The sequence below is a fragment of the Scyliorhinus canicula genome, chromosome 16 (genome assembly GCF_902713615.1).
Source record: "Scyliorhinus canicula chromosome 16, sScyCan1.1, whole genome shotgun sequence".
NCBI lineage: Eukaryota > Metazoa > Chordata > Chondrichthyes > Carcharhiniformes > Scyliorhinidae > Scyliorhinus > Scyliorhinus canicula.
In genome coordinates this window covers 91,829,284-91,844,468 of record NC_052161.1, presented here as the reverse complement: position 1 = coordinate 91,844,468, position 15,185 = coordinate 91,829,284, and the positions used below count along the sequence as shown (strand labels likewise).

Sequence of the window (15,185 nt, the reverse complement as noted above, 5' to 3'; positions counted from 1 at the left end):
TTTATCAAGTCAGAGGTTCAGCGGCTACTAAAAGAGGGGTCATAGAGGCCAGCAACAGCCCTTGGAGGGCTTAAGTATTGGTAGTCCGCTCCGGGGAAAAGCAACGAATGGTAGTGGATTATAGCCAGACCATAAACCGCTTTACGCAACTCGATGCGTATCCACTTCCCCGCATAGTGGAAATGGTGACTCAAATCGCCCAGTATCGGGTATTCTCCATAGTCGACCTAAAATCGGCCTATCACCAACACCCTATCCGCACAGAGGACCGCCCCTACACAGCTTTCGAAGCAGCCGGTCGGCTGTTTCACTTCCTCAGGGTCCCTTTTGATGTCTCCGTTTTCCAGAGGGCGATGGATCAAATGGTGGACCAGTACGGCTTACGGGCTACTTTCCCGTACTTGGACAACATCACCATCTGCGGCCATGGCCAGCAGGACCACGACGCAAACCTGAGGAAGTTCCTCCAGACTGCCCGGGCCCTCAACCTCACGTACAACAAAGAGAAATGCGTGTTCCACACAACCCGGCTGGCCATCCTCGGCTACGTCGTGGAAAATGGGGTCCTAGGCCCAGACCCCAACCGCATGCGTCCCCTTATGGAGCTCCCCCTCCCCCGTAGCCTCAAGGCACTCAAACAGTGCTTGGGGATTTTCTCCTATTACGCCCAGTGGGTCCCCAGATATGCGGACAAAGCCCGGCCACTCATTAAGACCACGGTTTTTCCCCTGACGGCTGAGGCCCAGTCGGCTTTCAGCCATATCACGGCCGACATCATCAAGGCCGCCATGGACGCGGTGGACGAAGCCATTCCCTTCCAGGTAGAAAGCGACGCATCAGACATCACCCTGGCTGCTACCCTCAACCAGGCGGGCAGACCAGTAGCGTTCTTCTCCCGAACCCTCACCGCCTCGGAAATTCGACACTCTGCAGTCGAGAAGGAGGCACAAGCCATAGTGGAGGCCGTGCGGCACTGGAGGCACTACCTAGCCGGTAGGAGGTTCACCCTCATCACCGACCAGCGGTCGGTTGCCTTTATGTTCGATAACGCACAACGGGGCAAAATAAAGAATGACAAAATTCTGAGGTGGAGGATAGAGCTCTCCACCTCTTCGTACGATATTAAATATTGCCCGGGGAAGCTCAACGAGCCCCCGGATGCCCTGTCCCGCGGCACATGCGCCAACGCGCAAAAAGACCACCTGAGAGCCATCCACGACGACCTCTGCCACCCGGGGGTCACCCGGCTTGCCCATTTCAACAAGTCCCGCACCTACCCTACTCCACAGGAGAGGTCAAGGCCATGACCAAGGCATGCCAGATCTGTGCGGAGCGCAAACCGCTATTCTATCGACCAGACAGGGCCTGCCTGATAAAGGCCTCTGGGCCCTTTGAGCGACTAAGTGTGGACTTCAAAGGGCCCCTCCCGCCCACCAACCGCAACATCTACTTCCTCACCATTATCGATGAGTTCTCCCGCTTCCCTTTTGCTGTCCCCTGCCCCGATATGACCTCGGCCTCCGTGATCAAGGCACTGCGCAGCATCTTCACTCTGTTTGGTTTCCCCGCTTATATCCACAGCGACCGGGGTACATCGTTCATGAGCTGCGTCGATATCTGCTCAGCAAGGGCATCGCCTCGAGCAGAACGACGAGCTATAACCCACGGGGAAACGGGCAGGTGGAGAGGGAGAACGCGACAGTTTGGAAGGCTGTTCTTCTAGCCCTACGGTCAATGAGTCTCCCAATTGCCCGCTGGCAGGAGGTCCTACCCGATGCCCTACATTCGCTCCTCTGTAAGGCCACGAACGAGACCCCCCACAATCGTTTGTTTGTCTTCCCCAGGAAGTCCACCTCTGGGGTCTTGCTTCCACGTTGGCTGACGACTCCGGGACCAGTCCAACTCCGGAGACACGTGAGGAGCCATAAAACAGATCCAATAGTCGAGAGGGTCCAACTGCTACACGTAAACCCTCAATACGCCTACGTCGAGCACCCCCACGGCAGGCAGGATACCGTCTCCCTGCGAGACCTGGCACCCGCTGGCTCTCCCACCGATCCCGCCGGCTTCCCCACCTACCCCCCCCACCAACGCTCCCCTCCCCGCACTGACTGCCGACCCTGACAGCGCCCCCCCCCCCCCATAGCGCCCCCTGCCCCCCAGCCGACGCCGGCACCAATCAGCCTAGTCATCCCGTATACCCCCCCCCCCCCCCCCCCCCGCTACAAAGCGGGCAAAGGCTCAGTCAACCGTGCTCCCGGATATACCATCATCGAAACCGACCGTATCCACGGCACCACCACCGGAGCGGAGAAGGTCAGCACGGACGGTCAGACCACCCAAAAGACTGAACTTAGAACTCCACTTCACCCCCGACGGACTATGCGTTTTTTTTAAACAGGAGGTGAATGTGATGAATGGTATTAGTAACTGCTGTAGCTGTACCTTGCCTTTAATACATTGGCCCTTTAAGACCGGGCCTGGAACCCTGGGGGACTCCGCCTCTGGCTCCGCCCCCAGGAAACGGTATATAAGATGAGGCTCACTGGGCAGCATGCTGTGACCACTTTTCTCGGCGGCTGTTCAGTGCTCTGATGATTAAAGCCTTTGAATTACCGATCTTCTCTCCTGTGTCGTAATTGAGGGTATCTCAAACAGGCCAAACTTGACCCCCTTCTTGTGGAGCACTGCCTTCGCCCGGTTAAACCCAGCCCTTCTCTTCGCCACCTCCGCACTCCAGTCCTGGTGGATCCTGATCTCCCTATTCTCCCACTTGCTACTCCTCTCCTTCTTCGCCCAACGCAGCACACACTCACGGTCGACAAAGCGGTGAAAGCGGACCAGCACCGCCCAAGGCGGCTCCCTTGGCCTGGGCTTCCGCAGCAGCACCCGATGGGCACCCTCCAGCTCCAAGGGTCCCTGGAACGACCTCGTGATGTTCAGCATCACAGCCACATAGGCCCCCAAATCCAAACCTTCTAGCCCCTCTGAAAGGCCCAGAATCCGCAGGTTCTTCCGACGGACCCGGTTCTCCATCTCCTCCATCCTCGCTGACCACTTCTTATGGAGCGCCTCGTGTGACTCCACCTTCACCGCCAGGCCCAGGAGTTCGTCCTCGCTCTCCGAGGCCTTTTGTCGAAGCTCTCGGATCTCCGCACCCTGAGCCGTCTGGGTCGCCATGAGCTTGTCCAGGGAGGCCTTAAACGGTTCCAGAATATCTGCCTTCAGCTCCTTGAAGGAGCGCTGAAGCAGCTCCCGCTGCTCTCGCGCCCACTGCTGCCACACTGCTGCTTCCCCGCCTGCCGCCATCTTGCTTTTCCTGCCTCGCACCTTTCTCTGCTCCAAAGACTCCTAGTCCAGGCCATCCACTGGCGGAGAATCTTAGAAGAAGTGTTCCCACACGGGGAAAAGTCCAAAAATCACCGCCACAGGCCCTAAAAAGAGCCCAAAAGACCGAAAATAGCGGGAGCCATCGAACGTGTGGTTTAGCTCCGCATCACCGCAACCAGAAGTCAATACACTAAACTTCTAAAATGAACTCATCACCACAGCCGGGACTGAGGCGATCACGGCAGAAGGTCAAGGCCCCCGACAAACTTGACCTGTAAGACCACTTCACCCCCGCCCGACTCTTTTTTTCAAACAGGGGGTAAATGTGGTAAACCACTGTATTGTGTTGTGTTGGACATGCCTGGGCTTGTCCCGGCTGGCTCCGCCTGTGGCTCCTCCCCTCGGGCTTCTGTATGAAAGTGGCAAGTCTCCACCTCCGACCCAGTGCGCGTACAGAGGCAGGAGGCTTGTTTAGTGTATTAAAGCCTGAGTTACATTCATCACTCGTCGTGTGTTATTGATGGCATATTAACAGAGAGTGAGACAGTGAGTGAGACAGAGTGAGACAGAGAGAAAATGAGACAGAGAGAAAGTGACACAGTGAGAGAGTGAGACAGTGAGAGAGTGAGACAGACAGAGAATGAGACAGACAGAGAGTGAGACAAGCAGAGTGAGATTGACAGAGAGAGTGAGACAAAGAGAGAGAGAGTGAGACAAAGAGAGAGAGAGTGAGACCGAGAGAGAGAGTGAGACAGACAGAGAGTGAGGCAGACAGAGAGATAAACAGAGTGAGATCGATAGAGAGAAATAGACAGCGAGTGGAACAGACAGAGAATGAAAGACAGAGAGAGAGAGATAGAGAGGAAAAGGCAGCAAGTCGGACAGACAGAGAGACAGACAGACAGAGTGAGACAGACAAAGAGAGGGACAGACAAAGAATGAAACAGATAGAGAGTTAGACAGGGAGTGATACAGACAGAGAGTGAGACAGACAGAGAGAGAAAGTGACAGCGAGAGAAAAACAGAGAAACAGAGGGGGAATAAAGTAAAACAAGATCAAGAACGACAGGCAAACAAGATTGACCGAGAGAGTGATGTAAATGGGGGAGGATTGCCAAAGTGAATGTGCTGTTTTGTGGGGGGAGGTTTTTTGTTTCCAAGCGACTGAGCCCATTTCTCTGTCCCCAGATGGAATCTGACGAGGTGACGTCAGCAATGTTCCATTCAATTTCCACACTGATGGACCGAAACTATGAAGTAATGACCGATTACTCGCTTCATCTCGATACAACTGGTAGGTGTTTATTATTGGGTATTTATTCTGGGGCCGTGATTCTCCGTCCATCTCCGAAATCGAGAAATGCGATTGGGCAGAGAACCGCACGTGAGGCGAAAATCGTGGCCGGCAGCGGGCACCCATCAGAATGCCATGTTCCGGTGCCTCGACAGCAGCGTCAATGCATTGTACTCCGCACGTACAGTACACGTTATTGGTGTATCATTAACGGGCCCGACCCAGTATTCTCTGGGCCTCTTGCAATGCTCCGCCTTCGCCAGGAGGAATTTCCGATGGCGAGTTTCACTGAAAATCAGGAAACAGGCACCGTGGCTGATGAGGGAGAGAGAGCAGGTAGGACATGCAAAGGCATGGCCTGCTGAACTTACTGCTGGCAGATTTAGCTGGAGTCAGGGGGAGGGCGTGTGCTAGGGCCGTGATTCGGGGTGGCCAGGGGATGGGCCATGAGGTCGTACTGAACCCCCCCCCCCCCGGACTGGGGGTTCAGGCACGGACCAGCAGTGCCACGGCCTGTAAGGCAGCCATCTTTCTGCGCACCTCAATGACCGCCCACTGTGGCCTCTGGTTGCGCAGGGTGACATCAGCCATATGGGTATCCCCACCCCACCAACCCCGCACTCCACACCCCCCCCCCCCCCACCCTGCATCCCACCACACCCAAGCTCCACCCCCATCACCCTGCCCCAATAATTACCCACAGCCCCAACTGGGTGACACCCTCCGGCGGGGCAACACGCCAATCCAAGGGCAATGCCCCCACAGTAACCCTGAAAGGAGGGCACCGGATGGGGCCGTGGAACATACTGCTGGCATGGGTAGGGCCAGCTGATAGTAGTCCTGCTGGCAGGGACGGGTGTCTGTCAGCAAGGACAGTCGCTGGGGCCAGAGACCCCCGCGATGCCAGGATCCAACGGGGCCACGGGCACGGTGCAGACAGCTGAGTGCCAGGGGAGCGGCCAGGTGTGGGGATTGGGGGGGTGGGGGGTGGAAGGAGCTCACAAGTGGGCAGGGGTTACAGTGCAGGCTGGGGTCACCTGTAGCCTGTTGGGCCTGATAGGGCATGGAGTGGGCACCATGCTAACCTTTCATCCCCGTCAGACAATGGATGTTGGAATCCAACCAGGAATCCTGGACGCTGCAGCCCTGGGGGATGAACTGAGCTGTATGAGCTGGAGCTGTTCGGGGGGAGGAGGGACGCTGTAACAATGGAGCCTGCCACAGAGGAACAGGCACCAGCCAGTGAGGATGGCGACCCAACAGGCCGAGGAGGAGGTGGGAAGGAGGCGCCGCATTAGGCCTCGTGTGTACTAGCAGCGGCTGTCATTTGAGGACCTCCCGGACTGGATATGCCAATGAAAGCTCCGCTGACTGTGCGGCATATCTGTCAGATCATGGCACATCTGGCACCGTGGGGTATGGGTAAGGACTCCCGTCCTGCCGATCGTCAAAGTGACAGTCGCCCTGAACATTTACGCCATGGTTCCATTGAGCGCCGAGTGGGGACCTGTCCGGGATCTCACAGACCTCGGTGCACAGGTGCATCCGTGCTGTCACTCAGGCCCTGTATGCCCGGTCGGTACAATATATCAAATTCAATGTGAACCGAGCCCACCAGGGCAGCAGGGTTCGCCATTATTGCTCGGATGCCCCAGGTCCAGGGGGTGATTGGCCAGACATATGTTGCCCAACATGTACCAGCTCATGATAGACCGTTCTTCAGAAACAGAAAGGGGTTCCTCTCGATGAACGTGCAACTAGTGTGTGACCACCGATACCCTGGCAGTGTGAACCACTCCTTCATCCTGGCACACTCCACGGTTCCTGATGCCTTTGAGGTGCCCCCCCCCGGGTGAGGGGTTGGCTCTTGGGCATCAGAGGTTATCCGCTGCAGTCGTGGCAGATGGTGCCTACCTGGAGGCCACAGATCGACACTGAGAACCGTTACACCGACGCCCTTGCGGCAACCAGGAGCATAATCGAGCGGTGCTTCGGCCTCCTGAAGATGTGGTACAGGTGTCTGGACCACTCTGGAGGCACTGGAGGGGACTTGCATCATGGCGGCCTGCTGCATCCTCCACAACATCGCGCAGCAGAGTGGCGACGTGTTTGAGTAAGGGGATGAGCGCCAGGCCTCATCCAATGAGGAGAATGTGTGGGAGGGTGAGGATGAGCAGGACATCGGAGATGGGCAGGCACAGGATGGCGCACGAAAGAGAAAATGCTGGAAAATCTCAGCAAGTCTGGCGGCATCTGTAGGGAGAGAAAAGATCTAACGTTTTGAGTCCGATGACTCTTTGTCAAAGCTGCCAGACTTGCTGAGATTTTCCAGCATTTTCTCTTTTGTTTCAGATTCCAGCATCCGCAGTAATTTGCTTTTATACAGGATGGCGCACAATGTGTGCATCTGGGCCAGCATACATGGTATGCCCTGATCGCCTCCAGGTTCACCACATAGGGGCCTGGTCGGTGGCCCACACATCCCATCCCACCCCCACACCCGTATTGCAATCCCTTCCGTGATTCCTACCTGCCTAACTAGGGTTTGGGCCCTGGGTTGGCAATAACAGCGGATCTGGTCTTGGGATGGAGGATGATGATGACCTACTCTGCGATGAGCTCTGGTTCTCCGCTGACAACGTCTGACTCCTGCCCGAGGTAGCACTTGCCACTGTCCACCTGGGTGATCCCTGCATGCGAGCTGGCCATTCCATCACAATGTCCCACCGAATCCCTGGGGGGGCGTATGTGGGGCGGAATACCGGGGCGGTGAGTGGTGGCTGATCTGGGATCCCTAGCCCATGCCCACCCCAAACGTTTGCCCATTTGCCCCCGATCCACGTGCCTCGTTCTCTGCACCCAGGCCACTCCAGCCCATCCCTCACACCCTTCTGACAGAGCATCGAGGCTGATTGCAACGTTGTGAACAGATGTCTACTGTGAAACGGTGAACATTTTTGTACAGGTATGTGTCCTATCCCTCTAGCTATACTGCGTGCTGCACCTGTGCCAACTTAACTGGTATCTGACTTTCTGGCCTTACGAGCCCAACGCTACACCTAAATGGATTCCCAGACATTCCGTATTCCCACCCTGTGACATGTGTCCCCTTTGGCGGCCGTCCTCTGGAGCAACTGGGCCTGGATTGGCCCAGCAGTCGCTTGTGTGTCCCAGGTGCCGTGGACCACCCTTTGCTGCCCGCTGCCCATCAGATGCACTAGGGACAGGGAGGCATCAAAATGGAGGAGGTATTGGGTCTTTTAAAAGACATTAAGGTAGATAAGTCTCCTTGGCCAAATGGGATTTACCCCAGAATACCGAAGGAAACAAGGGAGGAAATTGCTGGGCCTTAACTGACATCTTTGTATTCTCATTGGCTACAGGTGAGATCCCAGAGGACTGGAGAATAGCTAATGTGGTACCGCTGTTTAAAAAAGGTAGCAGGGATAATCCTGGAAACTGTAGGCCGGTGAGCCTCATGTCAGTAGTAGGTAAATTATTGGAGAGAATTCTCAGTGACAGGTTTATACCCATTTGGAAACAAATGGACTCATTAGCAATAGAAAGCATGGTTTTGTGAAGGAGAGCTCGTGCCTCAATAACTTGACCGAGTTTTTTGAGGAGGTGACAAAGATGATTGATGAAGGGAGGGTGGTGGATGTTGTTTACATGGACGTCAGTAATGCCTTTGACTAGATGCATTACAGCAGACTGGTACAAAAGGTGAAGTCACACAGGATCAGAGGTGAGGTGGTAAGATGGATATAAAACTGGCTCGGTCACAAGGGTAGCAGTAGAAGGGTGTTTTTCTGAATGTCAGGTTGTGACAAGCGGTGTTCCACAGGGATCTGCACTGGGGCCTCCGTTGTTTGTAGTGTACATAATGATTTGGAGGAATATGTAGCTGGTCTGATCAGTAAGTTTGCGGATGACACCATGGTTGGGGGAATAGTAGTGTTGAGGATTGTCAGAGGATGCAGCAGGATATAGATAGGTTGGAGACTTGGGCAAAGAAATGGCAAAATGGAGTTTAATTCAGACAAATATGAGGTCATGTATTTTGATATACAGGGAAATATACCATAAATGGCAAAACTCTTACGAGTATAGAAAGTCAGAGAGATCTGGGCATGCCGGTCCACAGATCTTTAAAAGTGGCAACACAATTGGACAAGGTAGTCAAGAAATCATACAGAATGCTTGCCTTCATTGGGCGGGGCATAGAGTATAAAAACTGGCAAGTCATGCTACAGTTGTACAGAACCTTGGTAAGACCGTACTTGGAATATTGCGCATAATTCTGATCGCCACACTACCAGAAGGATGTTGAGGCTTTGGAAAGGGTGCAGAGGAGGTTTACCAGGATGTTGCCTGGTCTGGAGGATGTTAGCTATGCGGAGAGACTGAATAGTCTTGAACTGTTTTTATTGGAACAACGGAGGTTGAAGGGTGACCTGATAGAGGTCTACAGTTATAAGGGGCATGGATAGAGTGGATGGGCAGGCACTCCTTCCCAGGGTGGATATATTTGAGGTCTGTGGGGCAAGGTTTAGAGGAGATTGCGAGGCAGGTTTTTTACGCAGAGGGTGGTGAGTTCCTGGAATGCATTGCAAAGGAAGGTTGTGGAAGCACATACATTAACGGCATTCAAAGGGCATCTTGACAAGTACATGAATAGGATGGGAATAGAAGGATATGGCATTAGGAAGTGCTGAGGGTTTTGGCCAAGGGTGGTATCATGACCAGTGCAGGCTTGGAAGGCCGAAGGACCCATTCATGTGCTGTATTGTTCTTTGTTCTTTGAGGGTGGGTGGGGGAGAGTCCAAGGCACTGCAGTGTTCCGGCACCAACGCTGTGGGCCCCATCGCCTCCTCCTCCCTTGGAGTGCCCTATGGCCCCAGAGCTACTCCTTAGGACAGGGATGCAATCGGAGCAAATCCCTAAGGCTCTCCCGCCACATGGCAGCGTAGTCCTGGAGGCCCGCTCCTGTCTTTACCAGAATCTGAATGCTCACGGCCATGAAGCACAGAGAGTGGGCCACCTCCCTCTGGGACTGTGCCACATCAGTCAGTGACTGTGCCACCTCCCTGTGACTGGCTCAGGTCAGCTAGCGCCTGGGCAATGCTACCGACGCCCTCGGCAATGACCCGCTGTGACTGGGTCCTGGTGGTTCTGGTACATGGCTACCTGTGACAGGGCAGCCCGGTCCTGTGCATTGGCCACCGCCCGCAACGAGTTCCCCAGGCCCTGGGCATCCTGACCCATGACCGATACCTTCGCCTCCAAGGCCTCCACGTGCGGTGTTGGCCTGGGTGGCTCGATTGGTTGTCACCACCCCTGCACGCGGTTGGACTCCTCCAACTGTACCTGTTGACGCTGGATGGTGGCTGACAAACCCTCATGTAGTCCCTAACTCTGTGTTTGCATCTCCATTATCGATAGGACCGCCTTTTCTGGAAGACTGAAACCCGTCCAGACGGCGGCTAGTTCCTGGGATCGGGCCGGCCTCCGACTGTCCTCCCTCTCGGAGGTTCCTACCTCCGCCTGCTGTACCACAGCACATGTGTGGTGCACACCAGATATTGCCCCAGGAGCCTATTCTTTTTTATAATATAAATTTAGAGTACCCAATTATTTTTTTTTACAATTAAAGGACAATTTAGCATGGCCAATCCACCTAACCTGCACATCTTTAGGTTGTGGGGGTGAAACCCACGCAGACACAGGGAGAATGTGCAAACTCCACATGGACAGTGACCCAGGGCTTGGATTCAAACCTGGGTCCTCAGCACCATAGTCCCAGTGCTAACCACTGCCCAGGAGTCTATTCATTAATGTACCCAACTGATGAGAGTGTCTCTGGGATGGTGGAGAATGTTGGAGACAGTTGCGATGGGAAGTCCATGTCATCCCTGGACTGGTGCTCGGGGTATCTTGGGCTACGGTATGGAGGCTCTTGTCGCTGTCAATTGCCTCGTCTTCGCTGCTATCCGCTTGGGGTGGAGTCAGGCTCGGGGTCACCAGAAGAGCCTGCCTCGTTGCCAGGTGATCCTGCAAGTTACAAGACACGAGGCATGATTGGATCATGCATTGGGATGGTGGGGGGGGTGATGTGGGGGTCGTGCCTCAAGTGCCATAGGGAACCGAAACTCAGCGGAGGCTCATGTGCTCACCCGGTGCTGACCTCCACCTCGGCGAATGCCCTCTCCTGGGTATTTATTACTGGTATTTATTAAGGTGCTTATTCTGGTTGTTTATTCTGGTTGTTTATTCTGGTTGTTTATTCTGGGTGTTTATTCTGGGTGTTTACTCTGGTTGTTTAATCCTGGTTGTTTATTCTGGGCGTTGATTCTGGGTCATTATTTTGGACGTTTATTCTGGGTGTTTTTTACTGGATATTTATTCTGGGGTTTATTCTGGGTGTTAATTCTGGTGTTACTTCTGGTGTATATTGCTGGGCGTACATTCTGGTTGTTTATTTTTGATGTTTATTCTGGGTGTTTATTCCTGGGTGTTTATACCTGGGGGTTTGTTCTGGGTGTTTCATCTGGGTGTTCATTCTGTTATTTAGCCCTGGGTGTTTATTCCTGATCACATATTCTGGTTGTTTATTCTGGGTGTTTCTCCTGGGTGTTTCTTCTGGGTGTTTCTCCTGGCTGATTATTCTGGCTGTTTCTTCTGGGTGTTTATTCTGCGTGTTAATTCTGGGTGTTTATTTAGCGTGTTTCTTCTTGGTGTTTATTCTGAGTGTCTGTTCTGGGTGTTTATTCTGGGTGCTTATTCTCTGTGTTTGTTCTCTGTGGGCGCAATTCTCCCATCGGGAGAAGGGCGAGATTCTCCGCAAATGCGGAGACTCGTAAAGGCTGCAGTGAAACACGGCCGGTTTCACGGCAGCCTTCACGTCCGTTCCCGGGACACGATTCTCCCCCCCCCCCCCCCCCCCCCCCCACATCGGGGCTAGGAGCGGGACCCCGGTAATCACGGCGTCGCGGCCTTAACGACCGTCGTTACGGCGTGAAGAACGGCGGCCTGCGATTCTCTGAGCGGCGTGTCCCAAAATACGACATGCCATTTTGGGGGAGGGGTGGGAGAATCGCGGAGGGTGCCAGAGCGGCCCTCCCGCGATTCTCCCACCTGGCGTGGGAGCAGAGAATCGCGCCCAGTTTCTCTTCTGGGTGTTTATTTTGGGTCTTTAATCTGGGTGTCTCTTCTGGGTTTTTCTTCTGGGTGCTTATTCGTGTTTCTACTAGGTGTTTATTCTGGGTGTTTATTCTTGGATTCTCTTCTGGGTGTCTATTCTTGGTTTCTCTTCTGGATGTTTATTCTGGGTGTTTATTCTGGCTGTTACTTCTGGGTGTTTATTCTGGCTGTTCGGGGTGTTTCTCCTGGCTGATTATTCTGGTTGTTTCTTCTGGGTGTTTATTCTGCGAGATAATTCTGGGTGTTTATTTTGTGTGTTTCTTCTGGGTGTTTATTCTGGGTGATTATTCTCGGTGTTTACTCTGGGTGTTTTATTTAGGGTATTTATTCTGGGTGTTGATTCTGGGTGTTTTGTCCTGGTTATTTATTCTGGGGGTTTATTCTGGGTTTCATTCTGGTAGTTAGTCCTGGGTGTATATTCCTGGGTATATATTCTGGTTGTTTATTCTGGGTGTTTATTCATGGGTATTTATTCCTGGGAGTTTCTTCTCGGTGTTTCTTCTGGTGTTTAGTCCTGGGCGTGTATTCCTGAGTGCATATTCTGGATGTTTATTCTGGGTGTTTATTCCTGGGGGTTTATTCTGGGTGTTTCTTCTGGGTGTTCATTATGGTGTTTAGCCTGGGCATTAATCCTGGGCGTATAATCAGGTATTTTATTCTGGGCGTTCATTTCTGGGTGTTTATTGTGGGTATTTATTCTGGGTGTTTATTCTGGGGTTCTCTTCTGGGTGTTTATTCTACGTGTTAATTCTGGGTGTTTATTTTGTGTGTTTCTTCTGGGTATTTATTCTTGGTGTTTATTCTGGGTGTTTTATTTGGGGTATTTTTTCGGGGTATTTATTCTGGGTGTTGATTCTGGCTGTTTTGTCCTGTGTATTTATTCTGGGGGTTTATTCTGGGTTTCATTCTGGTAGTTAGTCCTGGGTGTATGTTCCTGGGCATATATACTGGTTGTTTATTCTGGGTGTTTATTCGTGGGTATTTATTCCGGTGGGTTTATTCTGGGTGTTTCTTCTGGATGTTCATTCTGGTGTTTAGTCCTGGGCATTTATTCCTGAGTGTATATTCTGGATGTTTATTCTGGGTGTTTATTCCTGGGGGTGTATTCTGGGTGTTTATTCCTGGGGTTTATTCTGGGTGTTTATTTTGGGTGTTCATTCTGGGTGTTTCTTTTGGGTGTTCATTCTGGGTGTTTATTCTGGGTTTCTCTTCTGAGTGTTTATTCTGGAGGTTTCTTCTGGGTGTTTATTCTGGGTGTTTATTCTGAGTGTATATTCTGAGTGTCTATTCTGGGTGCTTATTCTGGGTTTCTCTTCTGCGTGTTTCTCCTGGGTGTTTATTTTGGTTGTTTATTCTTGGTTTCTCTTTGGGGTGTTTGTTCTGGGTGTTTATTCTGGGTGTTTTATTTAGGGTATTTCATGGTGGTATTTATTCTGGGTGTTGATTCTGGGTGTTTTGTCCTGTGTATGTATTCTGGGTGTTGATTCTGGGTTTCATTCTGGTAGTTAGTCCTGGGTGTATGTTCCTGGGTGTATATTCTGGTTGTTTATTCTAGGTGTTTATTCATGGGTGTTTATTCCTGGGTGTTTATTCTGGGTGTTTAATCTGGGTGTTTCTTATGGGTGTTTATTCTGGTTGTTTTATTTTGGGTTTCTCTTCTGGGTGTTTATTCAGGGCATTTATTCTGGGTGTTTATTCCTGGGTATATATTCAGGGTGATTATACTGGGAGTTTATTCTGGTTGTTTTTTCTTGTGTATTTATTCTGGGTGTTCCTTCTGGGTGTTCATTCTGGTGTTTAGTCGATGGTGTTTATTCCTGAGCACATGTTCAGGTCATTTATTCTGGGTGTTTATTCTGGGTGTTTATTCTGGGTGTTTATTCTGGGTTTCTCTTCTGGGTGTTTCTTCTGGGTGTTTATTGTGGGTGCTTATTCTGGGTGTTTATTCTGGATGTTTCTTCTGGGTGTTTATTCTGAGTGTATATTCGGATTGTCTGTTCTGGGTGTTTATTATTGGTGCTTATTCTGGGTGCTTATTCTGGGTGTTTATTCTGGGTGTTAATTCTGACTTTATTCTGGGTGTTTCTTCTCGGTGTTTATTTTGGGTGCTTATTCTGGGTGCTTATTCTGGGGGTTTATTTTGGGTGTTTCTTCTGAGTGTTTCTTCTGAGTGTTTCTTCTGAGTGTTTCTTCTAAGTGTTTATTCTAGGTGTTTGTTTTGGGTGTTTGTTCTGGGTGTTTGTTCTGAGTGTTTGTTCTGGGCGTTTATTCTGGAAGTTTATTCTGGGTGTTTATTCTCTGTGTTTATTCTCAATGTCTGTTTTGCGTGTTTCTTCTGGGTGTTCATTCTGAGTAATTCTTCTGGGTGTTTCTCCTGGGTGTTTCTCCTGGATATTTCTCCTGGGTGTTTATTCCGGGCGTTTATTCTGGGCGTTTTTTCTGGGTGTTAATTCTGGGTGTTTATTCTGAATGTTCTTGGAGTTTATTCTGGGGGTTTATTCTGGGTATTTATTCTGTGTGTTTTTGCTGAGTGTTTATTCTGGGTATTTCTACTGCGTGTTCATTCTGGGTCTTTATTCTGGGTGTTTATTTGTGGTGTTTATTCTGGGTGTTTTTTCCGGGGTGTTTATTATGGGTGTTTTTTCTGGGGTGTTTATTCTGGGTGTTGATTCTGGCTGTTTATTCCCGGGTGTATAATCAGGGTGATTATTCTGGGCCTTTACTCTGGGTGTTTATTCCTGAGGGTTTATTCTGGGTGTGGTGTTTAGTCCTGGGCATTTATTCCTGGGTATATATCCTGGGTCTATATTCTGGGTGTTTAATCTGGGTGTTTATTCCTGGGTGTTTATTCTGGGTGTTTATTCTGGGTGTTTATTCTGGGTGTTTATTCTGGGTGTTTATTCTGGGTGTTTAATCTGGGTGTTTCTTATGGGTGTTTATTCTGGGTGTTTCTTAACGGTATTTATTCTGGATGATTATTCCTGGGTGTTTATTCTGGGTATTTATTCATAGGTGTTTATTCCTGAATGTTTATTCTGGGTGTTTATTCTCCATTGGCCGATGCTGGAATCAGGAAAAGTGATTCGGCAGAGAATTACGCATGAGTCGAAAAACGTGGCCGGTGCCGGGCGCCCAACAGAATGCCATGCTACGGTGCCTCCACAACGGCGGTCTATGCGTTTAGTATTCGGAATAAAGTAAATGAGTTGATGGCACAAATCATCGTAAATGACTATGATTTAGTGGCCATTACTGAAACATGGTTAAAGGATGGTCACGACTGGGAGTTAAATATCCGAGGGTATCAAATTATTCGGAAGGACAGAGTGGATGGTAAGGGAGGTGATGTTGCTCTGTTATT

At 51.2% G+C, this 15,185-nt stretch overlaps 1 protein-coding gene across 1 annotated transcript in view; it reads left to right on the top strand.

Annotated features, from left to right (window-relative positions):
- The window catches only part of LOC119950861 (alpha-2-macroglobulin-like), a 117,924-nt gene that overhangs the window by 94,351 nt on the left and 8,388 nt on the right, over positions 1-15,185 (top strand). Inside the window, exon 6 of the mRNA XM_038773721.1 lies at positions 4,519-4,624. Coding sequence (XP_038629649.1) covers positions 4,519-4,624 — 106 coding nt within the window. The remainder of the gene's footprint in view (positions 1-4,518; positions 4,625-15,185) is intronic.